The sequence below is a fragment of the Carlito syrichta genome, unplaced genomic scaffold, assembly GCF_000164805.1.
Source record: "Carlito syrichta isolate Samal-C Ts95f unplaced genomic scaffold, Tarsius_syrichta-2.0.1 Scaffold302085, whole genome shotgun sequence".
Taxonomy (NCBI): domain Eukaryota; kingdom Metazoa; phylum Chordata; class Mammalia; order Primates; family Tarsiidae; genus Carlito; species Carlito syrichta.
In genome coordinates this window covers 621,175-646,240 of record NW_007246181.1, presented here as the reverse complement: position 1 = coordinate 646,240, position 25,066 = coordinate 621,175, and the positions used below count along the sequence as shown (strand labels likewise).

Genomic DNA, 25,066 nt, shown 5'->3' with positions numbered 1-25,066 from the left:
CTGGTGATCCTTCTGCCTCAGCCTTCCAAGTAGCTGGAACTACAGGTGCGTGCTACCACGCCTGGCTAATTTTTTTGATTTATTGTAGAGGTGAGGTCTCACCAAGTTTCCCAGGTGTGTCTTGAACCTGCGGGCGCAGGCAATCCACTCACCTCAGCCTCCCAAAGGCACGGGATTACAGGCTGAGCCATCGAGCCTGGCTTCATATTGGTTTTCTAATGCTGCTGAAGTCACTCACCATACACATAATGGCTTGAAACAACACAAATTTATTCGTTCGTACAGAGATCTGTACAGAGATCTAAAAAGGATCCGCAGGACTACACTGCTTTTGGAAGCCCTGGGGGAATGAATCATTTCCTGGCCTTTTCTACCTTTCAAAGACTCACTCCATTCCTTGGCTTATGGCCCCATCCTCTGTGTTCAAAGCAAGCAATGTAGCCTCCTCCAATCAGCTCCTCTCTTGCTTGCTCTTATTCCCCATTTGTTGTCATGACACCTTTTCTCTATCTCTGATCCTCCTACCTCCCTCTTATAAGGACCCCTGTGATTGCATAGAACCCACCTGGACAATCCAAGATCATCTCCTCTCAAAATTAATCATAACTACAAAGTCCCTTTTGCCATATAAAGTAACAGCTCACCACAAAATCAGACAACAACTCGGAGCCTTTGGGGAAGTGGCCTTCAGCACAGATCTGCCAATCAGGTTGCTGATGGAGAGACAAAGGATTTTAAAAGCCCCTCACTTGGGGACAGGCTGGGAAGAATGCGCATCTGGGAAAGCCCAGGAGAACTCACTGGGACAGGTCATCCAGTGGGGAAAGTAGCTCTTCTCAGGCTTATGGGGTTTCACACACTCCCAGCCCATGTTAAGGGTCTGCGTTTGATGCCCAGACACGGCCTGCTTGAGATTCCAGCTAAGCATTCGATGTCTAAAAAAGGAGCTCAAGAGTGAGGGAGTCATCAGAGCAATGGAAGAGCAGGTGTTGGAGGACTTGGTGGAATCTCAGCTCTGTCACTTCCTGGTCGAGTGACTTGTGCCATTCCTTTCCCTCTTTTTGAGCCTTGTATGTTTCCCTTTGTACAATAGTGAACTATGGTCCCCACTTTTGATGGGGTTTGAAGACTGAATGAGAACGTGGAAAGAACTTCAGAGCCCGTGTTAGGTGTATCCCATGGTGCCAGCCTTGGGGAAGAGGAGTGTGACGCGGGGTTGCAAAGGCCTCAAGAAATCACCAGGCAGGTAACAAGGTAGCGCACACATCAGGTGTTGAGGGTTGGGCTGCTGCAGACTAGGGTTGTCTGGAGGACTGGAGACTTCAGCTGAGTCTGGAAGGAGAGGTGGGATTAAAAAAGAGAAGAGCCTGTGGGGAGAAGGGCATTTAGGCAGCAGGGATAATAAGAACCAAAGGTCAGAGGCCGAACATCCCTGGCGTGTTGGGAAGACAAAAAGATCTCATGGCTGTTGGGGAGAGTGGAAGGGTAGGAAGAGGCAAGAGGGCCACTGTAGGTGTTTAATAAAAAATATGCTGTACTCTGCGTAACAGTTTAGGGTCACATACCTGCTCGTTTGCTTTTTTTAAATTTCTTTCTCTCCCACTGGATTCTAAGCCACCTGAGAGCAGGGATTGTTGTCAGGTTGTTTCCCATTGTATCTACAGAGCCTGGTGGGCGGGCATTCAGTAAATATTTGTTGAATGAATAAACAAATGACCAAATAACCATATTGAATGCCACATTTTGCAGTATTAATATTAGGTCCTTGAAAAGTATCAGAGAAGGTGGTGTTCTCAGAAGATTGATCCAGCTTTGCTATGTGGGACAGGCAGGAGGGCAGGGAGAGGTCAGGCAGGAGAAGAAGGGTCCCAGAGTGGGATCCTGGGAGGCTCAGCCACAGCAGAGGGGAGGGTGGGGCAGAAGGGAACAGGAGGTGGGAGGGATTAGCAGGGAAGCTTACAAGAACTTGGGGGTTAATGTGGCAGAGGGGAGGGAGAAAGAATGAAGAGAGGGTCAGGAATGACTCTTGGGGATCCCGGATGACAAGAAGAATTACTGTATATGTTTTTTCATGGAGGAAAATTTTGGATCCCATTGGGAGACTGAAGTGGAAAGGTCTCTTGAGCCCAGACATTTGAGACCAGCCCGAGCAACATAGTGGACTCACATCTCTACAAAAATGTTTTTTTAATTAGCTGGGCATGGTGGCATGTGTCTGTAATCCCAGTGACTTGGGAGGCTGAGGCAGGAATATCACTTGAACCCAGGAGATCAAGGCTGCAGTGAGCCGGGATCGTACCACTGCACTCCAGTCTGGGCAACAGAATGAGAACCTTTCTCTAAAAAGAAAAGAAAATTTGGGCACATTTTCTCTGTGCCAGGCACTGTGCTAGTTGATGGACATCCAGGGCATAATTTCCACTATTCTATATATAAGAACAACAATTCTGGAGGGAGGAGGAGGCTAGTTTGGGTCTGTGCCTTAAGTAATGAGGTGATCAGGAAATGCTGGGGGAGGTACAGGGTATAAGGTTTAGGGGTCCACAGGCTGCATCTTCTGTTGTGAAATTGAGCCCTTGGGAACAAAAAGATATCCTGAGAAGTGTAGCTAGCAGGCCACAAGGCTGGGGTTCCTGCTTCCATCCCGTTCTCTCTACCCTCATTTCTCTGTGTTTATACGTCACTTCCTCTAGGAGCTCCCTCAGGCCCAAGGACTTAGATTCCAGTCTCTGCTGTGCCCTCCCATGTGACCATGTCCTGCCTCAGTCATGACTCTGATTTCCCCCCGCCAGTGTCTTTATCCTCCCTTCCACGTCAAACTGCCCAACAAGCATAGGGCAAGCCCCTTGTATATTACTCACCATTGTAAGGTTGGCTCAGTTGACGGATAGGTGGATGGATTGACAGGTAGATGGATGGGTAGATCGATGGATGGATGGATGGGTGAATATCAAATGAGGAAATGTGGAAAAAAGGTCAAGGGAAGCAAAGCAGGATGTTAGCAGTAGGAATATGAGTGATTGTTTTTCCTTTTATATTTCTGTATATTCCATATTTTGTATAATAATATCAGACTTTTATCCTCCATGAAAGTGTTAGTTAAAAGAAAAGAGACAAGCCACTCGGGATTTTGGCCTCCTTTCTCATGAGCTGTTGACTTTTGGTTTGCTTTCCTACAGGTGGAAGCAGGGAAAGGCCTGGAGATGAGAAAGCTGGTTCTCTCGGGGTTCCTGGCCAGCGAAGAGATCTACATTAACCAGCTGGAAGCGTTGTTGCTGGTGAGTACATACCCTGAGGCCTTTTGGTCCCCTTGTCAGACAGTGGCATGCTCTAAAACTGCTTTTTGGCCGGCATGATGATCCCTGTAATCCCAGCAATTTGGAAAGCTGAGGCAGGAGAATCACTTGAGGCCAGGTGTTCAACACTGGCCTCAGCAACATAGCAAGACTGTCTCTACAAAAAATTTAAAAATTAGCTGAGCACCATGGCTTAGGTCTGTATTTCTGGTTATTTAGGAGGCTGAGGCAGGAGGTCAGGGCTGCAGGAAGCTATGATCACACCACTGCATCTGGTCTGGTCAACAGAGCAGGACCCTGTCTCTAAAAAAATAAAAATAGGCTAGGCTCAGTGGCTCAGCCTGTAATCCCAGCACTTTGGGAGGCTGAGGCGAGTGAATTGCCTGAACCCGCAGGTTCGAGACCAGCCTGGGCAACTTGGTGAGACCTCGTCTCTACAATAAATCAAAAATTAGCCGTGCATGGTAGCGTGCGCCTGTAGTTCCAGCTATTGGAAGGCTGAGGCAGAAGGATCGCCGGAGCCAAGCAGGTCGACACTTGGGTGACCGTGAGCGTGCCACTGCGCTCTAGCCTGGGCAACGGAGTGAGACTCCAACTCAAGTAAATAACTAAATAAATAACTGCTTTTGGAGTTGGAGAGGAAAGGGGACCTGCACCAGTCCTTCTCTGTGGACAGAGTCTGTGGCTGCTGTACTTATAGCTGGGCATCAGGCAGCCTAAGTTACTGCCAGAAAGGGCTCGTGCCTCTGAGCTCCAGCTCTCTATTACCTGCTCTGAAAAAGGCAGGAGAAGAAGCACCATCAGGTTAGGGATGGCAAACATACCTATTGCTCAGGACCATGGTGTAGGCTTTACTAATCCATCACATTATTCCATCCAGGTAGAGGCCTGGTGCCTCCTCCACACTGTGTTCTGGCCAGTTTCTATCAATCAATCAAATTGAGCCCTTTTTCTCATCCTTTGTGCAAGTACTTCCTCCTCCCTGGGAAAGTAAACCATTAGCACCATCCTGAGGCCCTGTGTCAGGAACTGTGAGGTGGGAGGTTGTCTGTGTTGTTCTGAGGCATTAGACCAGCCTCAACTCTCGGTAAAGATGCCTCAGTTTCCTTTCCAAGATGAAGGCTTTGTTGTGAGAATCAAACTGAGAAGGGAATATGAAAACGTTTTTGAAGCCGGGCTCGGTGGCTCAGCCTATAATCCCGTGCCTTTGGGAGGCTGAGGTGAGTGGATTGCCTGAGCCCGCGGGTTCGAGACCCATCTGGGTAGCGAGACTTCATCTCTACAATAAATCAAAAAATCAGTCGAGTATGGTAGCGCATGCCTGTAATTCCGGCTACTTGGAAGGCTGAGGTGGAAGGATCGCCGGAGCCCAGCAGGTCGAGGCTGCGGTGGCCAGGAACGGCCACTGCATTCCAGTCTGAGCGACAGAGTGAGACTCCAATTCAAAAAAAGAAAACATTTTTTAAAGTTAAAGGTACTACACAAATGCAAGATGCTTTTCCCTTTGAAGAAAGTGCTAATTAGATGCGCCTGGATGTTATGCAGAGTATGGTATATAGAGTTCTTTCCTCTGGGTGTTTTGCTGCCTGAGACATAGGCAATCATCAGAAAAGGGGGGAATAAGAAATGTAAGTGAAGGGCCGGTAGTAGATTGGTGGTGGTGACCGTGGCAGTGGCTTTGGCAGCTCGGGACTGAGTGCAAGTAACATAGAATCACCATGGTTCTTCAGAGGCTCTTCAGATTCTCCTCTGTCATTCAGTCAGCAATCTCAGTCCATTTGCAGAGGAACATTGGTGTTACAGCAGTGGCATTTAATAAGGAACTTGAGCCTGTACAGAAACTCTTCATGGACAAGATTAGAGAATACAAATCTAAGAGACAGGCATCTGGAAGACCCATTGATACTGACCCAGAGTATCAGCAAGACCTAGAAAGGGAGCTGTTTAAGCTTAAGCAAATGTATGGTAAAGGAGACATGAATACGTTCCCTACCTTCAAATTTGAAGAGCCCAAATTTGAAGTCATTGATAAACCTCAGGCCTGAAGAAATTAAAATTAATCATGGATTAGTTGTATAACTAGTCAGAAATTTCAGGAAAAAAAAACATACATTTCACAATTCCAAATAAATTATTTGGTGATGTTGAAAAAAAAAGAAAGAAAGAAATGTAAGTTAGCCAGGCGTGATGGCTCACGCCTGTAATCCCAGCACTTTGGGAAGTGGAGGCAAGAGGATTGCCTGAACTCAGGGGTTTGAGACCAGTCTGGGCAACTTGGTGAGACCTCCTCTCTACAATAAATAAAAAAAATTTGTCAGGCGTGGTGGCTTCTTGGAAGGCTGAGAGAGAAGGATCACCTGAGCCCAGCAGGTTGAGGCTGCAGTGGCCGTGAGCGTGCCACTGCACTCCAGCCTGGGCAACAGAGTGAGACTCTTGATTTTTTAAAAAAAGAAATGTAAGTGTAGATCAGGGGAAGCTCATTCTTACAAGAATTATAAGATATACATTTATATACTTGCCATGACATGAGATGTTGTCACTCATTGTCCCAGGGGTCTTGGCATTTATTACCCAAGGAATGACTATTGAAATGTGAAGATACAGGCTGGGCCCGGTGGCTTCAGCCTGTAAGTCCAGCACTTTGGGAGGCGGAGGTGAGAGGATTGCCTGAGTTCAGAGGGTCGAGACCAGCCTAGGCAACTTGGTGAGACCTCGTCTCTACAATAAATCAAAAAATAAGCTGGGCGTGGTAGCACGCGCCTGTAGTTCCAGCTACTTGGAAGGCTGAGGTGGAAGGATCACCTGAGTCCAGCAGGTCGAGGCTGCAGTGGCCATGAGCATGCCATTGCACTCCAGTCTGGGCAACAGAGTGAGACTCTAACTCAAAAAAAAAAAAAAGAAAAAAATGTGAAGATACATTGCCATGCCCTGGACTGAGTGTGTAAGGTCTCTGTGGGAGTTTATCAGTATGCACGGTAGTGTTTTCCAAGTGAGGGCGAGTGTGACAGGTAGATGAGGCTCCTGATCTGGGGCCAGAACTAGGGCAAGACTTGAGTGCTATTAATAGAAGGCTTAGCCGGACTCAGTGACTCAGCCTGTAATCCTGCGCTTTGGGAGGCTGAAGTGAGTGGATTGCCTGAGGCTGCAGGTTCGAGACCCGCCTGGGCAACTTGGCGAGACCTCATCTCTACAATAAATCATAGCGCGCGCGTATAGTTCTAGCTACTTGGTAGGCTGAGGCAGAAGGATCGCCGGAGCACAGCAGGTCGAGGCTGCAGTGGCCGGGAGCGGCCACTGCACTCCAGTTTGGGTGATAGAGTGAGACTCCAACCGAAAAAAAAAAAAAAAAAAAGAAGGCTTATTGCACTATTTCTCAAACTGTGTGTCTCAGCCTATGAGTGGGTTGTGAAATCATTGTAGTGGGTTGTGAAACCAGTGTAGAAGGTTGAACCAGCATTTTAAAACAAATGAAAAAGAAAATATCAGTGTGTAAATCACATGTGGAAAGGATAAGTACTGTTGCGCAGAACTTATGGTTGTTATATGTATATGTGTGTATGCATACATGTATAGGTATGAAATTTCTGGGCCCCATTATTTCTTATATGTGTTGTGAGTTTGAAAACCACTGACTTTAGGCAAGCTATGCATAAACTCCTTGACCCTTAGTTTCTGCATCTGAAGATAAGGAAAATACCATCCCTTCTCTCCCTCCATGGGTTGATAAGACTGGGTGACCCTTTTGGTATCTAGTACAATGTTGGGTGCTTAAGACACTCAAATATTAGGTAGACTACCAGTCAGACATGTGTGAACCATGCCTTAAAAACTGAATTGCTGTGCCATAAAAGAGTGTATAGCTGTCATTACTAGCAGGATGCATATTTGCAAGGAGTTCAGACAAAGCAACCAGACTGTACATCCTCGCTAGACTGCTCACTGGCTCTAGACCTCAAGCAGATGGATGAGCCTTTGTGCCTCATTTTTTCCATCTGCAAAGTGGGTAAACAAGTAGTATTCTCTTCATGGGACTGTTGTGTGAATTAAATGAATTTGTATATAAAGCTCCTAGAACAGAACTCAAGTGTAGTTGATGCTGTTATTTTCTCCAGTGCTGGGAGAGAAGACAGGTTAGGGCTTATTTGTTTCTGTCAACCAACACACCCTTTCCCTGAAGGTGGGAGTGGCACCTGTCCTCATCAGATTGAAAACTCCAACCTGCCACCAGTGGGCCTCCTCATCTGGGCAAAGATAACAGATTTAGGGGCCAAGACGACCCCTCCCTGTCCTGCCTTTCTCAGAGCCCATGCCCCAAAGGCAAAACTGTGAGGCTGAGGCCCTCAGTCCTGAATCTGTGCCAGGGCAGGTCCCTCCTCCCCCTGCAGCTTTGTTCATCCTGGGCCCTTGCTTATTTCTTTCTCGAGCAGAGGCAAGAGGAAGGGACTAGCTGGGAGGCTGGGTCTGTGGCTGGAGGACTCAGGAAGGGGGTAGCAACTCCACAGCCTCAGATGATAAACCTCAGAGCTGAGAAACCAACCCCTTCCTTCGGTCCTCTGTGAGCTAGGAGCCCTCCCCTCCCAGCTACTAGAAAGCTAAACCTTCTGCTCTTTGGGCTGGTCTGACAAAGGAGCCGGCTCAGAGAAGAAAATTGGTTCCCTCCGTGCTCTCTCTCCTCCCCCTGACTCCCACAGCTCTGCTCCTGGCGTGTTTGCTTTCAGCTGAACACTTCCTGATATGCAAAGGGCTGGGTGTGTGTACTTAAGACAGTGTACACACGCAGGCATGGACAGGGACTTCACACAAGAGCCTGCCTCCTGGCTGGGGCGAGGTTTGCTAATTTTCTGGAACCCTCCTGATTCCTGGTAGGCTCTGATTACAAGTCTGGGAACCTGGGCTGAGGTGGGGCGGGGACGGGTGAAGGAAGAAAGACAAAACCTAGTGCATTGTAATTCTGCATCTCCCAGACTCTGGGAGATGAGCTCAGGGCATTGTACCTTACCCGTGCTGCGACCACAGGGTGGGGGACCTTTGCCCACAGTCCCTTCCACTGCTGGGCCACAACTGCTCTCCCTGCCTGCCTGTTAGACTCTCTCTCTGGCAGTTGCTTGGAGGTCATAGTCCCATTCATCTGTAAAACAGGTGAATGACGCCTTCCTCCTGTGGCTCCTGTGAGGAGTAACAGAGGTGACACATCAGTAAATGTGCCTGGTAGCCTCCAGGCCTTCTGGGATAGGAAGTGGAGGAAGTGGGCTGAATTTTCCCCCCTGTTTCGAAAGGCCAGTTGCTGGGGCACAGCAGACACATGGTTGTGTGAAGTCCCACTGGCAAGTCAGAATCAGCCCACCTCCGTCTTCCTGAGAAGCACTTGGGTTAGGAAATCAAGAGCCAGAGTTGAGGTCACTCGGGGGTCCTCTCTCAGTATTCTCTCCTGATAAAATAGAGAGTCAGGGCCGACCCTTGCCCTCTGCAGCAGGAGGAGGTAACTGGTATGCTAGCCCTTTGGTAGAATAGCATTGCTGTGTCAAAGCTCTACAGGGGTTGCCTTGCTTTTCAGCCCTTCCATCTGCCCCGAGGCCTGTATGTGGGACTTCACCAGATAAAAATAACTGCCTTGAGGGTCCAGCCAAGGGCATACACCCAGCCCTTTCCCCTCCCTCCAAGTGAAATCAGAAGTAAGAGCAAAGGTCACTGATTTTGTTGTGAGAACCATCTGACGCCCCAAGTATAGGCCCATCCGTGTGACTGGCCGCTGGTGAGTGTCCATCTCTTCCCCTTTTGTAGACAGAGTGGGAAAAGCTTAGGAGGAAGCAGAGCTGTTGTGTCTGGTCTTTGTGTAGGCAGCAGATGCCTCCTCAGTAGTTCTGAGAAATCCTGTCCTCTGCCTTCCCAAGACTGTTCCCTCTCTAATTTCCTTTATTCCCTCCTCAATGGAGATCGCAGCAAGGCAGGGACAAGGATTAGTGGTTCCAGGACTCCATGGCGACTTGGCCCCTCCATTTGGTCCTGTAAGAGGTAAAAAGGATAAACTCTATATCGGTCCTTAAGCCAGCTCTGTATCCCTCATGGAGTGTTGGGAGCCCTTGAAGCCCCCAACCCGTGCACCTGGGCTTGAGAGAACAGTATTCCCCTTTCTCCTGCCTCCTGGTTCCTTCTGTTTCCCTGCCTGGCATGCCTACCTGTCCCCCACTCTTCCACCTGCTCAGATCTTCCCAACCTCCAAGATTCCATTCCTGTCCACCTCCTCCATGAAGTTCCTTTACCTACTCTAGCATGACCTAGGAACCACGTGGTTGGTATTTAGAGTCCAAGTTGGGTAATATCTTCCATTGTCTACTGAGTTGTTTCATTTGCATTGGTCCATTTCACCCAAATATATTATAAAGTTCTCGAGAGCAGGAATCATGGATCACAAAAATAATCTCCTGAAAAGAAAATTGGACCCCCATCACTCTGCTGCCTAAATCCCTCCTGGGAAATCCAGGTCACTGCCTGGGCTTAAAAGCCGCATTCCTTCCCCTGCGTGATCCGGCCCCTGCCCATACCTCCAGCCCTGCCTGGCTCCTCCCCTCTCCCTTCCCCACTGCACCAAGGCACCCTGGCTTACTTCAGCTCCTCTCTCTGCAAGCAAAAGTCCCTCCGCAGGACCAGGTGTTGAGGAAGTTTGCCTGGAATACTCTCTCTCGACCTCCATGCTTTCATTTCAGGGTGACTGTCCCCTCCTTGGAGAAACTGTCCTTCCTTCACCATGCTGTCTCAGAAGGTCCCTGTCTTACTTCCTTCATTGCACTTACTGCTGTGTGCAGTTGTGTTTGCTTGTTTACTTGTGTTTTGTGTGTCTCCTCTACTAGACAGAAAGCTCCATGCAGGTAGGGATTGTGTGTGCTTTGGTCAGGCCTCACATTTGGTGCTGGGTACATTATTGGTGGAGTGAATGGTACTAATAGCAGCAGCTAAGATTTATTGATTGCCTGGTATCTGCCAAGCACATACTAGATATTTTGTGGAAAGTATGGCTTTTGATCTTCTCATCAGTTCTCTTGAAAAGGTAATACAGTCATGTATCACTTAACAACAGGAATATGTTCTGAGCAATGTGTTGTCAGGTGATTTCGTCATTGTGGGTGCATCATAGAATGCACATACACCTAGATGGTATAGTCGACCACACACCTAGGCTTTATGGTATAGCCTATTGCTCCTAGGCTACAAACCTGTACAATTTGATACTGTACTGGATACTGTAGGCACTTGTAACACAGTGGAAAGTATTTGTTTATCTAAACATAGAAACGGTACCACAAAAATTGCAAAACGGTGGTATTGCAATATAATCTAAACTGCCGGGGAGGCACACTTCATCAATAAGGGTACCTGATCTCAAACTAGGCAAAGTGGGGACCAAAGTGAGGCCCATACTTTACCTACACAATGTCCATTTGTGTATCTAATCCTGAATTGTACCCACATCCTTAAAACAAAAAATAAATTAAAAATAAATTGAGTTTTTTGTCAACAGCAAAAATAATCTTATGGCCCACCATTGTATATGCGATTCGTCTTTGACCAGAATGTCATTATGTAGCACATGACTGTATTAGCCCAGTTTCACAAATGAGCTGCTGATAAGGCTAAGCCCAGAGATGATAAGTTACATGACCAAGCTGTTAAGTGGCAGAGTTGGGACTCATTCCCACACTACCTGGCCTGTACCAGGTTGAACCCCATCCTATTTCCCTAGCAAGGACTATGCCCTGAAGGTGTGTTGGTTCCAACACTGAGAGGGCCAAAAGGAGAGGTTCTGATTCTACCATTACTGTTGTGTCTTGGTCCTCAGAGCTCGGAGGACCAGGGAGCCAGAAGTCAGAGTATCTTCTGGGTATTTGAGTAGATTAGACTTCCTCTTGCAGACAGATGTGGGCTTTGCCACCATCAGAGTTAAGCAGATGGAAAGATGGAGTAAAGTGTGACTGGGACTTTGACTGAGGGTTGGCTCAGGCTGGTGGTCATCACTCAGCCTTGGTGTTCCCTCTAGTCTAACATTTTTAGCAGTTGAGTTACCCGTTCTCTGCTAGAATGCTTCTCTTGTCAGAAGACTCACTACCTAATCCTTTGAGACAGTGGGAGACAGCTCTAATGCACCCAGGTTTGACAGTGGGAGACAGCTCTAATGCACCCAGGTTTGATCCTAAAACTTTTCACCACTATTCCTGGGTCTGCAGAGCAACCTAGATTGAGTCTAAGGCCTCTTTCCACACAGTCTTCATATAGGAAAAGAATATCACCACATCTGACGCAGGTTCCTCTCTCTCTCTTCCAGGTTAATGTACTTCTTTGGGGTTTTTCTGATTATAAAATTAATATTTACTCACTGTAGGTGATTTTAAAAGTAGAGAGAATCACACTGAAGCAAATACACTCAAGCCCCATTATCCCACACTCCTACTGCTGGATACTCAGGCGATGGCTTCAGTTCCCAGCCAGTGCTGGAGAAAATTCTTAGTTGCTGTCTGTCACCTAACCCTCTCCACTTGCAGACCCTGGAGCATCTCAGACAAGCAGGGATCACAGGTTTCATTTTCTTTTCTTTTCTTTTCTTTTTTTTTTTTTTGAGTTGGAGTCTCACTCTGTTGCTCAGACTGGATGCAGTGGCCGCTCCCGGCCACCGCAGCCTCGACCTGCTGTGCTCCAGCGATCCTTCCGCCTCAGCCTTCCAAGTAGCTGGAACTACAGGTGCATGCTACCACGCCCGGCTGATTTTTGATTTATTGTAGAGTTGAGGTCTCGCCAAGTTGCCCAGGCAGGTCTCGAACCCACGGGCTCAGGCAATCCACTCACCTCAGCCTCCCAAAAGCGTGGGATTACAGGCTGAGCCACTGAGCCCGGCCAGGTTTCATTTTCATATCAACTCTGGCATTGAGAAAGAGTTTGAGACTATAGCCACACTCAGTGGAAAAGATCATTGTGGTTGCTTAGCAACGTCTGCCACACATGTGGGAAGTTGGAGGGGTATGTGTGCTCCCTGCTTCTCTTTCTGTACTAAGTGATGGGAATTTGGAATACTCGTGAAGCTGGAACTGGTCTTGTGTCTCTTCAAGACTGTACCCTCTGAGTCCTGTTTCCTGAAAGGAAACAGCTGAGGGGTTGAATTCCCAACCAACTCTCCCTTCCTTTGAAGTGTAACAAGGAATCCTATATCTCAGGGCATGAGGCCATTGTGGAAGAAAGACTTGGATCCATGGGCCAGGTACAATGGCTCATGCCTGTAATCCCAGCACCTTTGGTGGCCAGGGCAGGAGGATCACTTGAGGTGAGGAGTGGACAACATAGCTGGGCATGGTGGTGTATGCCTATAGTCCCTGCTACTTAGGAGACTGAGGCAATCAGGATCACTTGAGCCCATGAGTTTGGGGTTACAGTGAGCTAAGATCATGCCACTGCACTCCAGCCTGGGTGGCAGAGTGAAACCCTTTCTCCACAATAAATTAAAAAATTAGCCTGGCATAGTGGCTCACACCTAGTCCCAGCTACTCAAGAGACTGAGGAGAGAGGATTGCTTGAACTCCAGGAGTTCCAACCTGGGCAACAGAGCAAGACTCTGTCTCTAAAATTAAAAAAACAAAAAAACAAAAAAAACGAATCCTGTTAAGGCAACAGGTGAACTCCATGCAGGATGCTGTGGCATGAGGGGAATGTGCTCCAGCACCACCCCTTGGGCCAGGTTCCAAATCTCAGGCTCTCTCCTTGCAGTAGCTAGTTGGGGCCTGTGATGGCAGCTCATTTATCCAAAGCACACTCAGGTGTGCTGCCCCAGGTGGCTTTGGCTAGGCAGAACTTGGTGGCAGGAAGGGCTCACAACCCACCTGGGCCTGCTGGCACTGTGGTTTACTCACTCCCACCTCTGCTCTTTCTTCCTGTCCCTCTCCCAGCCCATGAAACCCCTGAAGGCCACAGCCACCACCTCCCAGCCTGTCCTCACCATCCAGCAGATCGAGACTATCTTCTACAAGATCCAAGACATCTATGAGATCCACAAGGAGTTCTATGACAACCTCTGCCCCAAGGTGCAGCAGTGGGACAGCCAAGTCACCATGGGCCACCTCTTCCAGAAGCTGGTGAGTCTCCTAGTGTTGGAGGGTCCTTGTGCAGGGCCTCAGTGGAGCCAATAGTGTTGGAAAGGAGCCTTGGAAGAGGACCGGTCAGCCCCAGCCCTTTTGGCCTCCTTGAAGGCCTGGGTCATCCCCGAGTCCTGGAGGAAAGCCTGGGTCTCCCATGCTGCAGCCCTGGGGGTGCTTCTGAGGATGGTGGAGATGGGCTGTGTGCATGGCTGCTTCTGGGAAAGTGCCATTTCTCTTTCCCCAAGGGTTCCATGGAGCCAGCCCTGTAATGGAGGCTTCCTCCTGGACTTTGGGTTCCCTGTCCCTCAGTGGACAGAGGGGCACATGCTGGATTGGGGGGCAAGAACTTCTCACCTGAGACCTTGGAGATTCATTACGTCTCAAGCTGCCTCTGTAAAATGCAGCATTGGATGGGAGACTGTCAGCTAATGATCCTCTTTCGAGGTCCCAAGAGCAGAAAGCACTAAAAGCCAATCCCCACCCACTGCTGTCGGGGAGAGGGATGTACAGACTTAGTATCAGAAATGCCCGAAGAAGCCTTCTGGTTCCCAGGGCTCCCGTGACACCCTCTCCCCTAGCTCTGCCTGTGTCTCTGGCTATGTCCCAAGGTCAGATCCTTGACGCCCCCCACCCAGCTTCCCTGCCACAACTTCTGACAGCCCAACAGGCAAGAAGGAGACCAAGAGTCAGTGACTGTGGTGCTCTGGGTGTGAATGGCTGGGAACAGGGAGAAGCGTGTCCCCTTTTCCTCCCCTGACCTGAGACTAGTTGAGTTGTCAGACAGGCCTCGACTTTTCTTACACTGGAGGAGACTATCGCTTGGACACTGCTAGGACCTCTAGCTCATCATGTGCAAAACTGAACTCTGACGTTATCTGCTCTGCTTCCTGTCTTTATCTCAGTGGGTGCCTAGGACTCAGCCTTGGCCCCTCCCCCTCCCCAACCCTCATCCTCTTTCTCTTCACCCCCTCTGGCACCCTTCCAGTGGCCCTCACCTGGACCGCTGCATAGACTCATGAGTGGCTCCTGCCTCCAGGCCTGCTTTCCCTCCTGCCTTCATCTTTACTTAGAGGGAAGTCACCTAAGCTCCTGGCCAGACCTTGCATTCCCGTCTTTTGTCCCTTCAGTGGCTCCCCCTTGCCCATTGGATGAAGGCCAGGCTCTGAGGAACGGCTTACAAGACCCTTCATGTGCTGACCTCTGCCCACCCATGGCCTCCAACCACTTCCTCCCCTACCTCTGTGCCCTTGACACTGGACTTTCTGTTCTCAGTTCACACTGAAGGCACTCTCTGACCTCTCTATACCTATGACTCCTCCTGCCTGAAATGTCCTTTCCCGTCTTGTCTGGCTTTTACTGGGCAGTTCCCAGCTCAGAAGTGACCTCCTCAGAGAAGCCTTCTGTAGCCCCCAAATGCTGCCCCTGTGCTCGTCTCCTCAGTGAGCACTTATAACTGCCTAGCTCCCCAAAACTACAGGTTCCAAGAGGGCAGACAGTGTGTTCTTCTCATTCTCCAGGAAGCAGCCCAATGGTCAGTGCATGAATGAATGAATGCACCATGACCTTGACCATTGGGTCTAGGGAGAACTTGGAAGAGGCACTGAGGGGGACATCACAGGGCCTGTGGTCTGTTTCTCAAGACCAGCAGTGTTGTAGAAACAAGCACAGCTTCTAGAGCCAGGTCACAGCTGGGTTTGAATCCCAGCTCTGCCACAGATTAAGCCTGTGACTGGGCAACTCACCAGACCTCTCTGTGACTCAGCTCCCTCATCTGTAAAAATGAGGACAGTCATAGTATTTACCTCATTGGTTCATTGTGAATGAGAAGTGAGTTAATCTGGAAAGTGCTTGGAACAGGGCCTGGAACAGCAAAAATTAGTAAATACTTAATAATTAGCCATTATCATTTCTGTCATCATCATCATCAACATCATCATCATCATGATAATTAGGAAGAGGTACTCCTAAAGGCATCCTTTCAGTAGAACTCCACATTTCTAGTTCTAGCAGACCCAGATGCTTCTCCCAGTTCAGAGATGGTGAACACCCAGTTATCACTCCCCGGCCCCAGGAGCTGACTGGCTTGGGGGGCAGCCTCTCTTCGGCCCTCAGGAGGGCAAAAGAGAGCACACCCAGGGCAGGAGGGTCAGTAGCCTGGAACTTAGTGGAAAGACTATTCCAGTTTATCTGCGTCACCTGAACCCTGCTTTCCCCTTTCTGGTCTCAGCTCTGCAGGCCTGGTTGTGAGTCTGCTACCCCCCTTTCCTCCCCAGCCTCAAGCACTGATGGCTGAGGCCTCTGGGGCTGCAGGCTTGGGAGGCCTGGGTGGAGCTGGGGCAGGCTTGGCATCTGGAGGCAGTTTATTTTCAGCTGAAGTCTCCGGGCATTTGATTATTCATTACCAAGAGAAGGGAATTAGCATTTCTGCTGTTTGTTTTATGAGATCATTCCAGTGCCAAGCTGCTGTTTCCAAGCAACCTCCACTTCCCAGTTAATGACCCTGGCAGGCTGGGGGCCCTGGGCCTTACAGCCTAGGGTGACTGTGGAGATGGCAGTGCCTGAGATGGCATGACCCTTGCACAGAGACTTTTGCACAGGTGGCTCCTGCTGCTGGCTCATAGGAGAATACTGTGTCAACTTCGGTATCCCAGCTCTGGGATACCCAAGGAGAGCCCTTTTCTGGAAAAAGAATATCAGTGATTTGTACTTTGGCTTAGGAAGCGACTGTCTAGCACATCTCCTGTAGCTTGGGGCACCAAAGGGCCTGGCCAGTACTCCCTCTGGAAAAAGCTCCATCCCTTCCTGCCCCTCCCGCCATTTTTTTTTTTTTTTTAACCTGGCCCCTCTGGGGCTGAGACCTGCACTGTCCTGGGCTTGGCTTCTCCCCAGGCATCCCAGATCTCACTCTTCCCTCTGGCTTCCCTGGACTTCTCTTTCTCCCATCTTGCCAGTTTCCTCAAGGGATCCTGTCTCTTTCCTGGCAGGATCCAGGCTCAGCTGATGCTGTGGCCAGCACCCTTATCCCCACCCCTTGGGTCCTTGAGGAGACAGAAGCCACTGGGAAAGCCAGGCAGCAGCAGAACTCCCTTGCTACTTCATTGTAAAAAAAAATTGAATCGGAAAAATGACATAGCTAACAACTGTGTACTCACCTGCCAGAATGGACAGGTTTAGTTAAGCCCTGAAGACATATGGCAAAACTTTCTAATCAAGAAAATAAGGCTTTGCTGGTAGAGGTGGACACTCCCCCTCCCTTCATTTTCTTGAAGCAGCTACTGGTGTGAATTTGGTGTGTAGCCTTCTAGCCGGCAGTTTATGTTTCTACTACATATCTATATCTTTTTTCAGCTTTGCATGTACTTTTATTTTATTTTATTTTTTAGAGATGGGGGTCTCACCATACTGTCCAGACTGGACTTGAATTCCTGGGCTCAAGTGATCCTGCCTTGGCCTCTTAAGTTAGCTAAGACTATAAGCAAACCACTACACCCAGCTGCATGTACTTTTTTTTTTTCTTTTGTGTCGGGGTCTCACTCTGTCACCCAGGCTGGAGTACAGTAACACGATCACAGCTCACCATAACCTCGGCTTCCTGGGCTCAGGTGATCCTTCTGCCTTAGCCTTCGTGTAGCTGGGACTACAGGCAAGCACCACCATGCCTGGCTAATTTTTTGATTTTTTTGTAGAGAGGAGGTCTCACTTTGTTGCCTTGGCTGGAAGCTGCATGTACTTTTTTTTTTTTGAGTTGGAGTCTCACTCTGCCCAGACTGGAGTGCAGTGGCACGCTCCTGGCCACCGCAGCCTCGACCTGCTGGGCTCCGGTGATCCTTCTGCCTCAGCCTTCCAAGTAACTGGAACTACAGCCGTGCACTACCAAACCCGGCTAATTTTTTGATTTTATTGTAGAGATAAGGTCTTGCCAAGTTGCCCAGGCGGATCACGAACCCTCGGGCTCAGGCAATCCACTCACCTCAGCCTCCCAAAGAGCGGGATTACAGGCTGAGCTACTGAGCCCGGCTTGCATATACTTTAAAAATGCATATAAGTATAGATGTACATATATTTTGCAATTCAATCAGCATTCATTTTGAAACTTGTCAATTTATGCATTGTTACACATAAATCTAGATCATTCATTGAACGACTGTGTGTGTACATGCTTCCCTGTTTGTAAGCATTTGTTTCCAGATGCAACCAATGCCCCTACTCACGTCTCCTTGGGCACACGTATATTTGAGTCTCGCTGGAGCAGTGCTATCTAACTGAAATATATTACAAGCCACATATATAACTCTAAATGTTCTAGTAGCCACATTTTTTAAAAGCAAAAATAGGCAGGTGAGATTAATTTTTAAGAATATATTGTATTTATCCCACCAGGCACGGTGGCTCACGCCTGTAGTCCCAGCTAATTGGGAGGCCGAGGTGGAAGGATCACCTGAGCTCAGCAGGTCGAGATTGCAGTGAGCCATGATCATGCCACTGTACTCCAGCCTGGGCAACAGAGTGAGACCCTGACTTTAAAAAATATGTGTGTGTGTGTGTGTGTGTGTGTGTGTTTTATTTATCCCAACAGATCCAAATATTACCATTACATTATCTTTTGCATACGAAGCTTTTGGCATCTATTGTGTATTTTACATTTACGACATATCTCAATTTGGACTGGCCATATTTCAGGTGCTCAGTAGCCACATATCGCTAGTAGCTACCATACTGAACAGCGTAGCTCTCCAGTCTGTATGTAGAAGTGGATTTGCTAAGCAGGAAGCTGAGACTGTGCCTATTTTCAGTTTTATGAGTTATTGACAAATTGTTCTTCAAATAATTGGTCTAGCTTATACCCCCACAAGCACCTATAAGAGTTCATACTTATGCATATTCTTGCCAACTCTTGATATCACTGGACTTTTAAATTTTGTCCCTTCGATGAGTGTAGACTAGTATCTCACTGTGGTTTCAATTCGAATTTCCACCCTTTGCTCCCTTAAGAGGAAATGCTTATGGACTGCCCAGGGAAGGCTTCGCATAAGTATTTGAGGTATCGAATTCATGAGCCTTGGTTTCCCCTTTTACAGAAAAGATTGATGGGATCTGCCCTGCCTCCTAGAGGTGGTGAGGCTCTCTACGATCATAAGTCATGGAAAGCTTTGTGTCTGATTCTGAGTGACATGCAGATGTGTAGTGAGGCAGGGGCTTTGGCTTCCTGAAGGCTGAGGAGATGGGGACGAGGATCCAGAGGCCAAGGGAAGCGGGGAGACTGCACCCTTAGATGCCGTGCCCCACACTCCACATAGGGAGGGAGGGCTGAGCAGGCTACACGTGCCCACCCCACCCCTCTATCTTTCCCTGCTCCAGCTAATTCCAGGATGTGAAAGGAGTGTGAGACATTAAGGGGCTTCAAAACCCTGTGAGACCTTATGATGCTAAAGAAAGCCAAATGTGATGAGTTGAATCTCTAGCATGCCAACAAAGGCCCTATCCTGCTCTCCCCCCCCCCCCCAGTACCCTCATGTTAACCTTATTGGCTGAGCCAGTTTCTATGGAAACTGTCAAGTTCAAAGGGATACTGTAATATGTTCATCCCTGCCTTTCCCCTAGTTCCCAGCTAGCCCTTTGGAGCTGAGTTAGAGGTTCTGAGCACGAAGGGAGCTCCAGGTGCCCTGGTTAAGCTTTCATCCATTCATTAATCCTCTCCCCATCCCACTCCCACCCGCCTCTCTCTCTATTCTCTGTCTTCTCCCTGCAGGCCAGCCAGCTTGGTGTGTACAAAGCTTTTGTGGATAACTATAAAGTCGCTCTGGAGACAGCTGAGAAGTGCAGCCAGTCCAACAACCAGTTCCAGAAGATCTCAGAGGTAGGCAGCTCCGCACACAGCCACCCCAATAATGCTGGGCTTTGGGGACTGTTTGGAGCCTTCTAGCCACTGGGTCTCCTGTCCCTCACTTGACAGTCAGAGAAGTGGCCACCCCAATGGATAGCAGCCTGATACTTGTTTTCTTGCACCTAACATTCTCTCTCTTAGTATAAGGATAATACTTTGTTTGATTTTTTTTTTATTATTCTGTTTCATGTTAGAGAGAGGAAGAGTGGCAAAAAAAGGGTAATATTTTCCCATGCTATGGTGACCTTGAGTAAGTCACTTCCCTTTCCTTGGCTTTTGTTTCCTCTCCTGCAGAATGAGGTGTTTAGACTTGTCCAGTGAATCTTACACCTGCTTTATAAGAATCACTGGGACACTGTCTAAAATGCAGATTTCTAGGCACTGTCCCAGGAGCTTCTGATTTGGAATGCTTGGGGTGGGGTCCGGTAGTCTATATTTTAAAAGCTTCTGGGTGATTTTTATGATCTAGAAGTCTGGACCAAATAGTCTTTTTTTTTTTTAATTGAGTAGGAGTCTCACTCTGTTGCCCAGGCTGAAGTGCAGTGGCACACTTATGGCCACTGTAGCCTTGACCTGCTGGGCTCAGATGATCCTTCCGCCTCAGCCTTCCAAGTAACTGGAACCACAGGCACGTGCCACCATGCCTGGCTGAATTTTTGATTTATTGTAGAGATGAGGTCTCACCAAGTTGCCTGGGCTGGTCTCGAATCCCTGGGCTCAGACATTCCTTTTGCCTCAGCCTCCCACAGTGCCAGGATTATAATAGGCTTGAGCCACCATACCTGGAGTAGGATCCTTGCTTGACTTGGAGACTGCAATCCCACAAACAGAAAGAGAGCAAGGGCCACTTATGTGGAGAACCTGCCCTAGACTCCTCTGGCTGGGAGTATGCCTATTCCTGCCAAGTTTTTCTTCCGTACTCCTCTGCGGGGCAGAGATATGGCATCATCTTCCATCAACATTTCTATCCAGGAGTTGGGAGGTGGGTTGTTCTAGTATCCTTCAGGAGCATAGCCCAGTTCACTGCTTTGTCCAAAAAGACCTCGATGACACCCCTAAACCCCGCCTTGCAGGAACAGCATCCACCTCCAAGCTCAGGGCAAAAGAACTTCTGGGGAAATACTTCTGCAACATTCGAAGTCCTGCCTTATAGGCCCCTCTTGACCCTTTGTGACCTCCATTTCAACTGACACTAGAAAAGTTGGTGAGACAAGATAGTTTTCCTGACACTACTGGGGCTATAGGTTATGCCCACATTTGGAATCAATTGAGAGGCAGTACAGGAGTGGGACAGATGGACATGAAAACATCAGCTTAATTACTGTTAAAAGCTGGCTTGGAAGCCAGGTGCAGCAACTCACACCTGTAATCCCAGCACTTTGGGAGGCAGAGGTGAGAGGATTGCCTGAGTCCACAAGTTCGAGACCAGCTTGGACAACATGGCAAGACCTCATCTCTACAATAAATCAAAAAATGTACTGGGCATGGTGGTGCACACCTGTAGTTTACTGGGCATGGTAGTACACACCTGTAGTTCCAGTTACTTGGGAGGCTGAGGTGGAAGGATTGCCTGTAGTTCCAGCTACCTGGAAGGCTGAAGTGGAAGGATCACCTGAGCCCAGCAGGTCGAGACTGCAGTGGCTATGAGTGTGCCACTGCACTCCAGCCTGGGTGACAGAGTGAGACTCCAACTCAAAAAATAACCTGGCTTGGCTGGGCACAGTGGCTTATGTCTATAATCCCAGCACTTTGGGAGGCCAAGGTGGGAGGATTGCTTGAGCCCAGGAATTTGAGACTAGCCTGGGCAACATAGTGAACCGTCATCTCTACAAAAAATTAGCCAGGCATGGTGGTGCACACCTGTAGTTCCAGTTACTTGGGAGGCTGAGGTGGAAGGATTGCCTGAGCCCAGGAGGTCAAGACTGCAATGAGCTGTGGTGGTACCACTGCACTCTAGCCTGTGTTACAGAGTGAGACCCCAACTCAAAAGAAAAAAACCCAGCTGATTTGTAACATGTGTATTTGGGTCTGTAGCCACTGTGGCTTGCTAACACTTCACCTCTAAAATTAAATGTATCTGTTGAGCTCCTGGAAGGAATGGGAAGCCTCAGACCCCTCTCACAATGAGGGCAGAGCTTATCCCCCTAATTTAGGGTGCAGAGAGCGGAGGGCTAAGCCCAGTTTCTTCTCCCAAACCTATGGAGCAGATGAGTCATCCTTGCCCAGGAGGACGGAGCAAGGGATGGAAGTCCCTCTACTTGGAATCAAGAGGCAGGAGAAATAGTGCTTCCCCTGGGAGGCTTCCAGCCTTCCCTGGAAACAGACTGGACTCCCCTGATCTGTGTTCAGAGTAGCTCTGTCAAGGCTGCCTGAGTGCCCAAGGTTAAATATGGTCCAAAGAGCATGGGATTTCCTCTTAGCCTGAGCTGCTTGCCTGTTCCCTGTGCATGGGCAGAAACCCCTGCACCCATCCATAAGCCCCTTTCAAAGCCTGCCCGCCCCAGAGGGCAAAGCCAGGCCCATGGCCTTCTGCCAGGTGGCTTCTCATCCTGACTCACTCAGTGATGATGATGCTGTTGCTTCCTGCTGGCGCTGCCACTTAATTACCGCAATTAGGCTCTTCTCTGCAGCAGGAATGATTTCATACCTCTAGGTTTCACTGGAGGGGGCGCGTGGAGAAAAATTCCCTAAAGCTGGGAATCCAGGCACCAGCCAGAGATAGAGCCTAGAGTAAGCCCCCACACCCCCTGACACACACACACACACACACACCAAACTCATCCCTGGGAGTTTTCTCCATCTAGAAACAGCTTGAGAGGAAAGAACTATGGAGCTCCCACTGTCTGGGCATTTCCTTCCTCCTAGGTGGAGTGGACAGTATCACCTGGGTGCCTGACCTTGGCCTCACCTTGCCCCCTGCCTTCCCTCCAGCACCCCTCCTCTAGGCCTTGTGTACTCAGTCAGCCAGGGGAGGATTGCGTTACAGCTCCAGTTGCAGGCCACACCATCCTGTTAGCGAAAGCTGGGGCTGGAACCTCTCTCTCTAAAGGAGGTTAAAAGCGGCTCGGATCAGAGAAGTCATCCCTAGAGTCTGTTTCCAGCACTCAGAACCAGTCACTTGGCATGGGATTCAGGAGGTGTGTGGGTCCTTCCTCCCTTGGAGTTTCCTTTCTGATTCCCAGCACAGGCATTGGTGGGTGGGGAGTGTCAGGTGGGGCTGGGTCATCCCTCCTGATATGGGAGCCCAGCATCTCTACCCCAGTTCCACCACTTCCCGGCTTCCCCTGTGCGGGTATATGGGAGGACCCCTTCTGATCTCAAGGGTTGCTCATATCCCAGTGATCAGCTGGAACACCTGGTGCTTATTGACTCAAACCCTGTCTGCCCTGTGTAGGATCTCTGAGTAGGGGCTGTTTGAGGGGTGGAGAGGCGTGTGGTTCTGCTCTTGCCACCACCCACTTTCTGGAAGGCTCTCAGAGTTGCTGTCGAGGAGTTCCCCATTATCACAGTACACCCTACCAGCTGTCCTGTCTGGAGTCCCCTCCTTCTTGCCCACACCCCAGTCTCCAGACTCCATGAGGCTCCAGGAGATCACAGGTGTGGGCACAGGGCATCTAGGAGGGAAGGCAGAGGCAGACCTGTGTCCATGGGTTTCCTTTGTCCCTCGCCTCCTATTAGCACCCCTGGGTTGCAGAGCCCTTCTTCCTGCCATGCTCACAATGGGAAAGTGGGGGGACAGACCAGGCAGTGATTCCTCTCCTCCCTTTGGCAGGAACTCAAAGTGAAAGGTCCCAAGGACTCCAAGGACAGCCACACGTCAGTCACCATGGAAGGTACTTTGGGGAACGGGCTGGATTACAGTCATCTTCCTTTGTCTGGCTTTGTGGACTATGGGCTGTGTGAACGCGGGCCCTCCCTGCCTGTGCGCGTGAGTGTGTGTGCGCGCACACGAGGAATCCAGCCTCGTCCCCAGGCAGGCAGCCAGCCAGCTACAAACGTGCTCCTCCTTAGAATGCCAGCAGGCTGCTCGGTCCCTTCCCCTCCCCCCGTCCTCTCGCCTCTCCACGCACCTCCCCTCCCCTCCCCCTTGCTGGAAGAGCACTCGGAAGCGGCTGCTTGATTCTGGAGGCTGTGCAGCAGCAGCCGGCAAGGTGGCTGAGTGACCGGGCTGCTGATGGGAGCAGGGGAGCCGGGAGCGATGGCTACACGCTCCTGCCGCAGGGACAGAGGCTGCCATGGAAATTCTCCTCATCATTCGCTTCTGCTGTAACTGCACCTATGGTAACCCAGGCGCCCCTCCATGGGAGGTGGTATATCTTCCCGTTTCTGAGGGCTGGCTGGAGTGGGCTTAAATGTGGCCAGCTGGGCTTGGGGGCAGCGGGGAAGGAGGGTGGGCAAGTGACTGGACCTTCATCTACCTCCATTCGGGCCAGCATCCACCCTGGAATTGAAGTCTGGGGCCCAGTCAGGGCTATGCAGCTTTGAAACGGAAGGGCCCAGGTCTACCCCACACCCTAAGGATCTGCGAGAAATTGGTGGGTAAATGTGAGAGGCTTTAAGCAACTTCCTGGAGAGGCTGTTAAGGAGAGAAAGTGCCAGGCTGCACCTACGAACACAGTCACCCTGAGGCCAGAGAGAGGGTCAGCGGGGGTCAGCGGGGGCCAGGCCCAGAGTGGCAGATGGTCTGGAAGGCAGCACCTCGAACCGAGAGGGTGCCAGCCCGGGCTGGAGGGAGAAGTTGGGAGTTTCTTTGTTTCTGGAGAGAGGAGAGGAGGTTGAGCAGCCAGGGCATTGTGTGCTCAGAGTGCACATGCTGCCTCCCCTTAGAGCAGCGGCGGTGGGAGGACATGGGGCGGTTTTGAGCACAGGAAGAAATCGGAGGGCTTGCTTGCAGCCACCAGAGACCTTCAAGCTGAAGTCTCGGCACTTAGTGTGGAAGGTAGGTCGGCATTGCCAATGGAGAGGGGGGTGTGGCAGGCCGCTGCTTTGCGAAGGTCACACACTCCCTGTTCCGTGGAAGGGACTCAGACCATTCTCTTTGCAGTTCCCCCAGCTGGGGGGTTGAGGGGGGTCCCAGAACAGGTGCATGCTGTCAGCCAGGCGGCTACTCATAGGAAACTGAGCAGGCCCCGGCAGGGAGATGTCCAGACACCTGTGGGCCCTGCTCTCTGGGACAGGATGTGCCAAGGGTGACCCACACTGTCCCTGGCAGGTTTTGGGGGCTAGAGTTGCCTCCAGGACAGCAGTGCCAGGCCCATGTGTGTTGGAGCAGCAGATGCTGGTTTTAGGGGCTTCCTCTTCCCTCCCACCAGGTGTTTTGTCTCTGCACCTTTCTCAGACACTGCACTTTCCCATCTCCGTGGTAACCCAGAGCTCCTTGTTGAAGGCTGACGGGAAGAGGGTGATGTTTCCTGGGTTCTTTCCCAGAGGCTGCTGTGCTGGAGGGACTGTGCGGGACCATTGTCCCTTCACCTTCCCAGGCTGTCTCTTATCAGAGAACACCAAAGACCACTGGCGATGGAAGCAGCAGCCTTTTCCCAGTGGCCCCAGCAGGAGAGCCACAGGAACTCTGTTCTGACAGCTGGGGTCAAGAGGAGAGCTGGACTTGAAACTGGCATGTTTAAGGATCAGAGGGGAAATGCTCTTTTTGTCCTGGCCTAGGAATTGATTAAATCTCAATTCTGCCTCCCAAACAAGGAAATTGACCCTTTGCTTCCCTTCTCTCCCCAAAAGGAAGCTTAGACTTAGTGAAACAGACCTGAGACCCAGAG

The 25,066-nt window shown here is 49.9% G+C and overlaps 1 protein-coding gene and 1 pseudogene across 4 annotated transcripts in view; both read left to right on the top strand.

Moving 5' to 3' along the window:
- ABR (active BCR-related) overlaps positions 1-25,066 on the top strand; it is a 103,877-nt gene that overhangs the window by 21,231 nt on the left and 57,580 nt on the right. For 3 of the 4 annotated variants that reach the window (XM_021711352.1, XM_008056045.2, XM_008056046.2), the window contains exons 2-5: positions 3,180-3,278; positions 13,223-13,408; positions 19,161-19,268; positions 23,068-23,128. In XM_021711352.1, the coding sequence (XP_021567027.1) occupies positions 3,180-3,278; positions 13,223-13,408; positions 19,161-19,268; positions 23,068-23,128 (454 nt within the window). Of the gene's footprint in view, positions 1-3,179; positions 3,279-13,222; positions 13,409-19,160; positions 19,269-23,067; positions 23,129-23,387; positions 23,577-25,066 lie in introns of those variants that run through there. The other variant, XM_021711353.1, reaches the window with a different exon arrangement.
- On the top strand, positions 4,972-5,341 carry LOC103258373 (annotated as a pseudogene).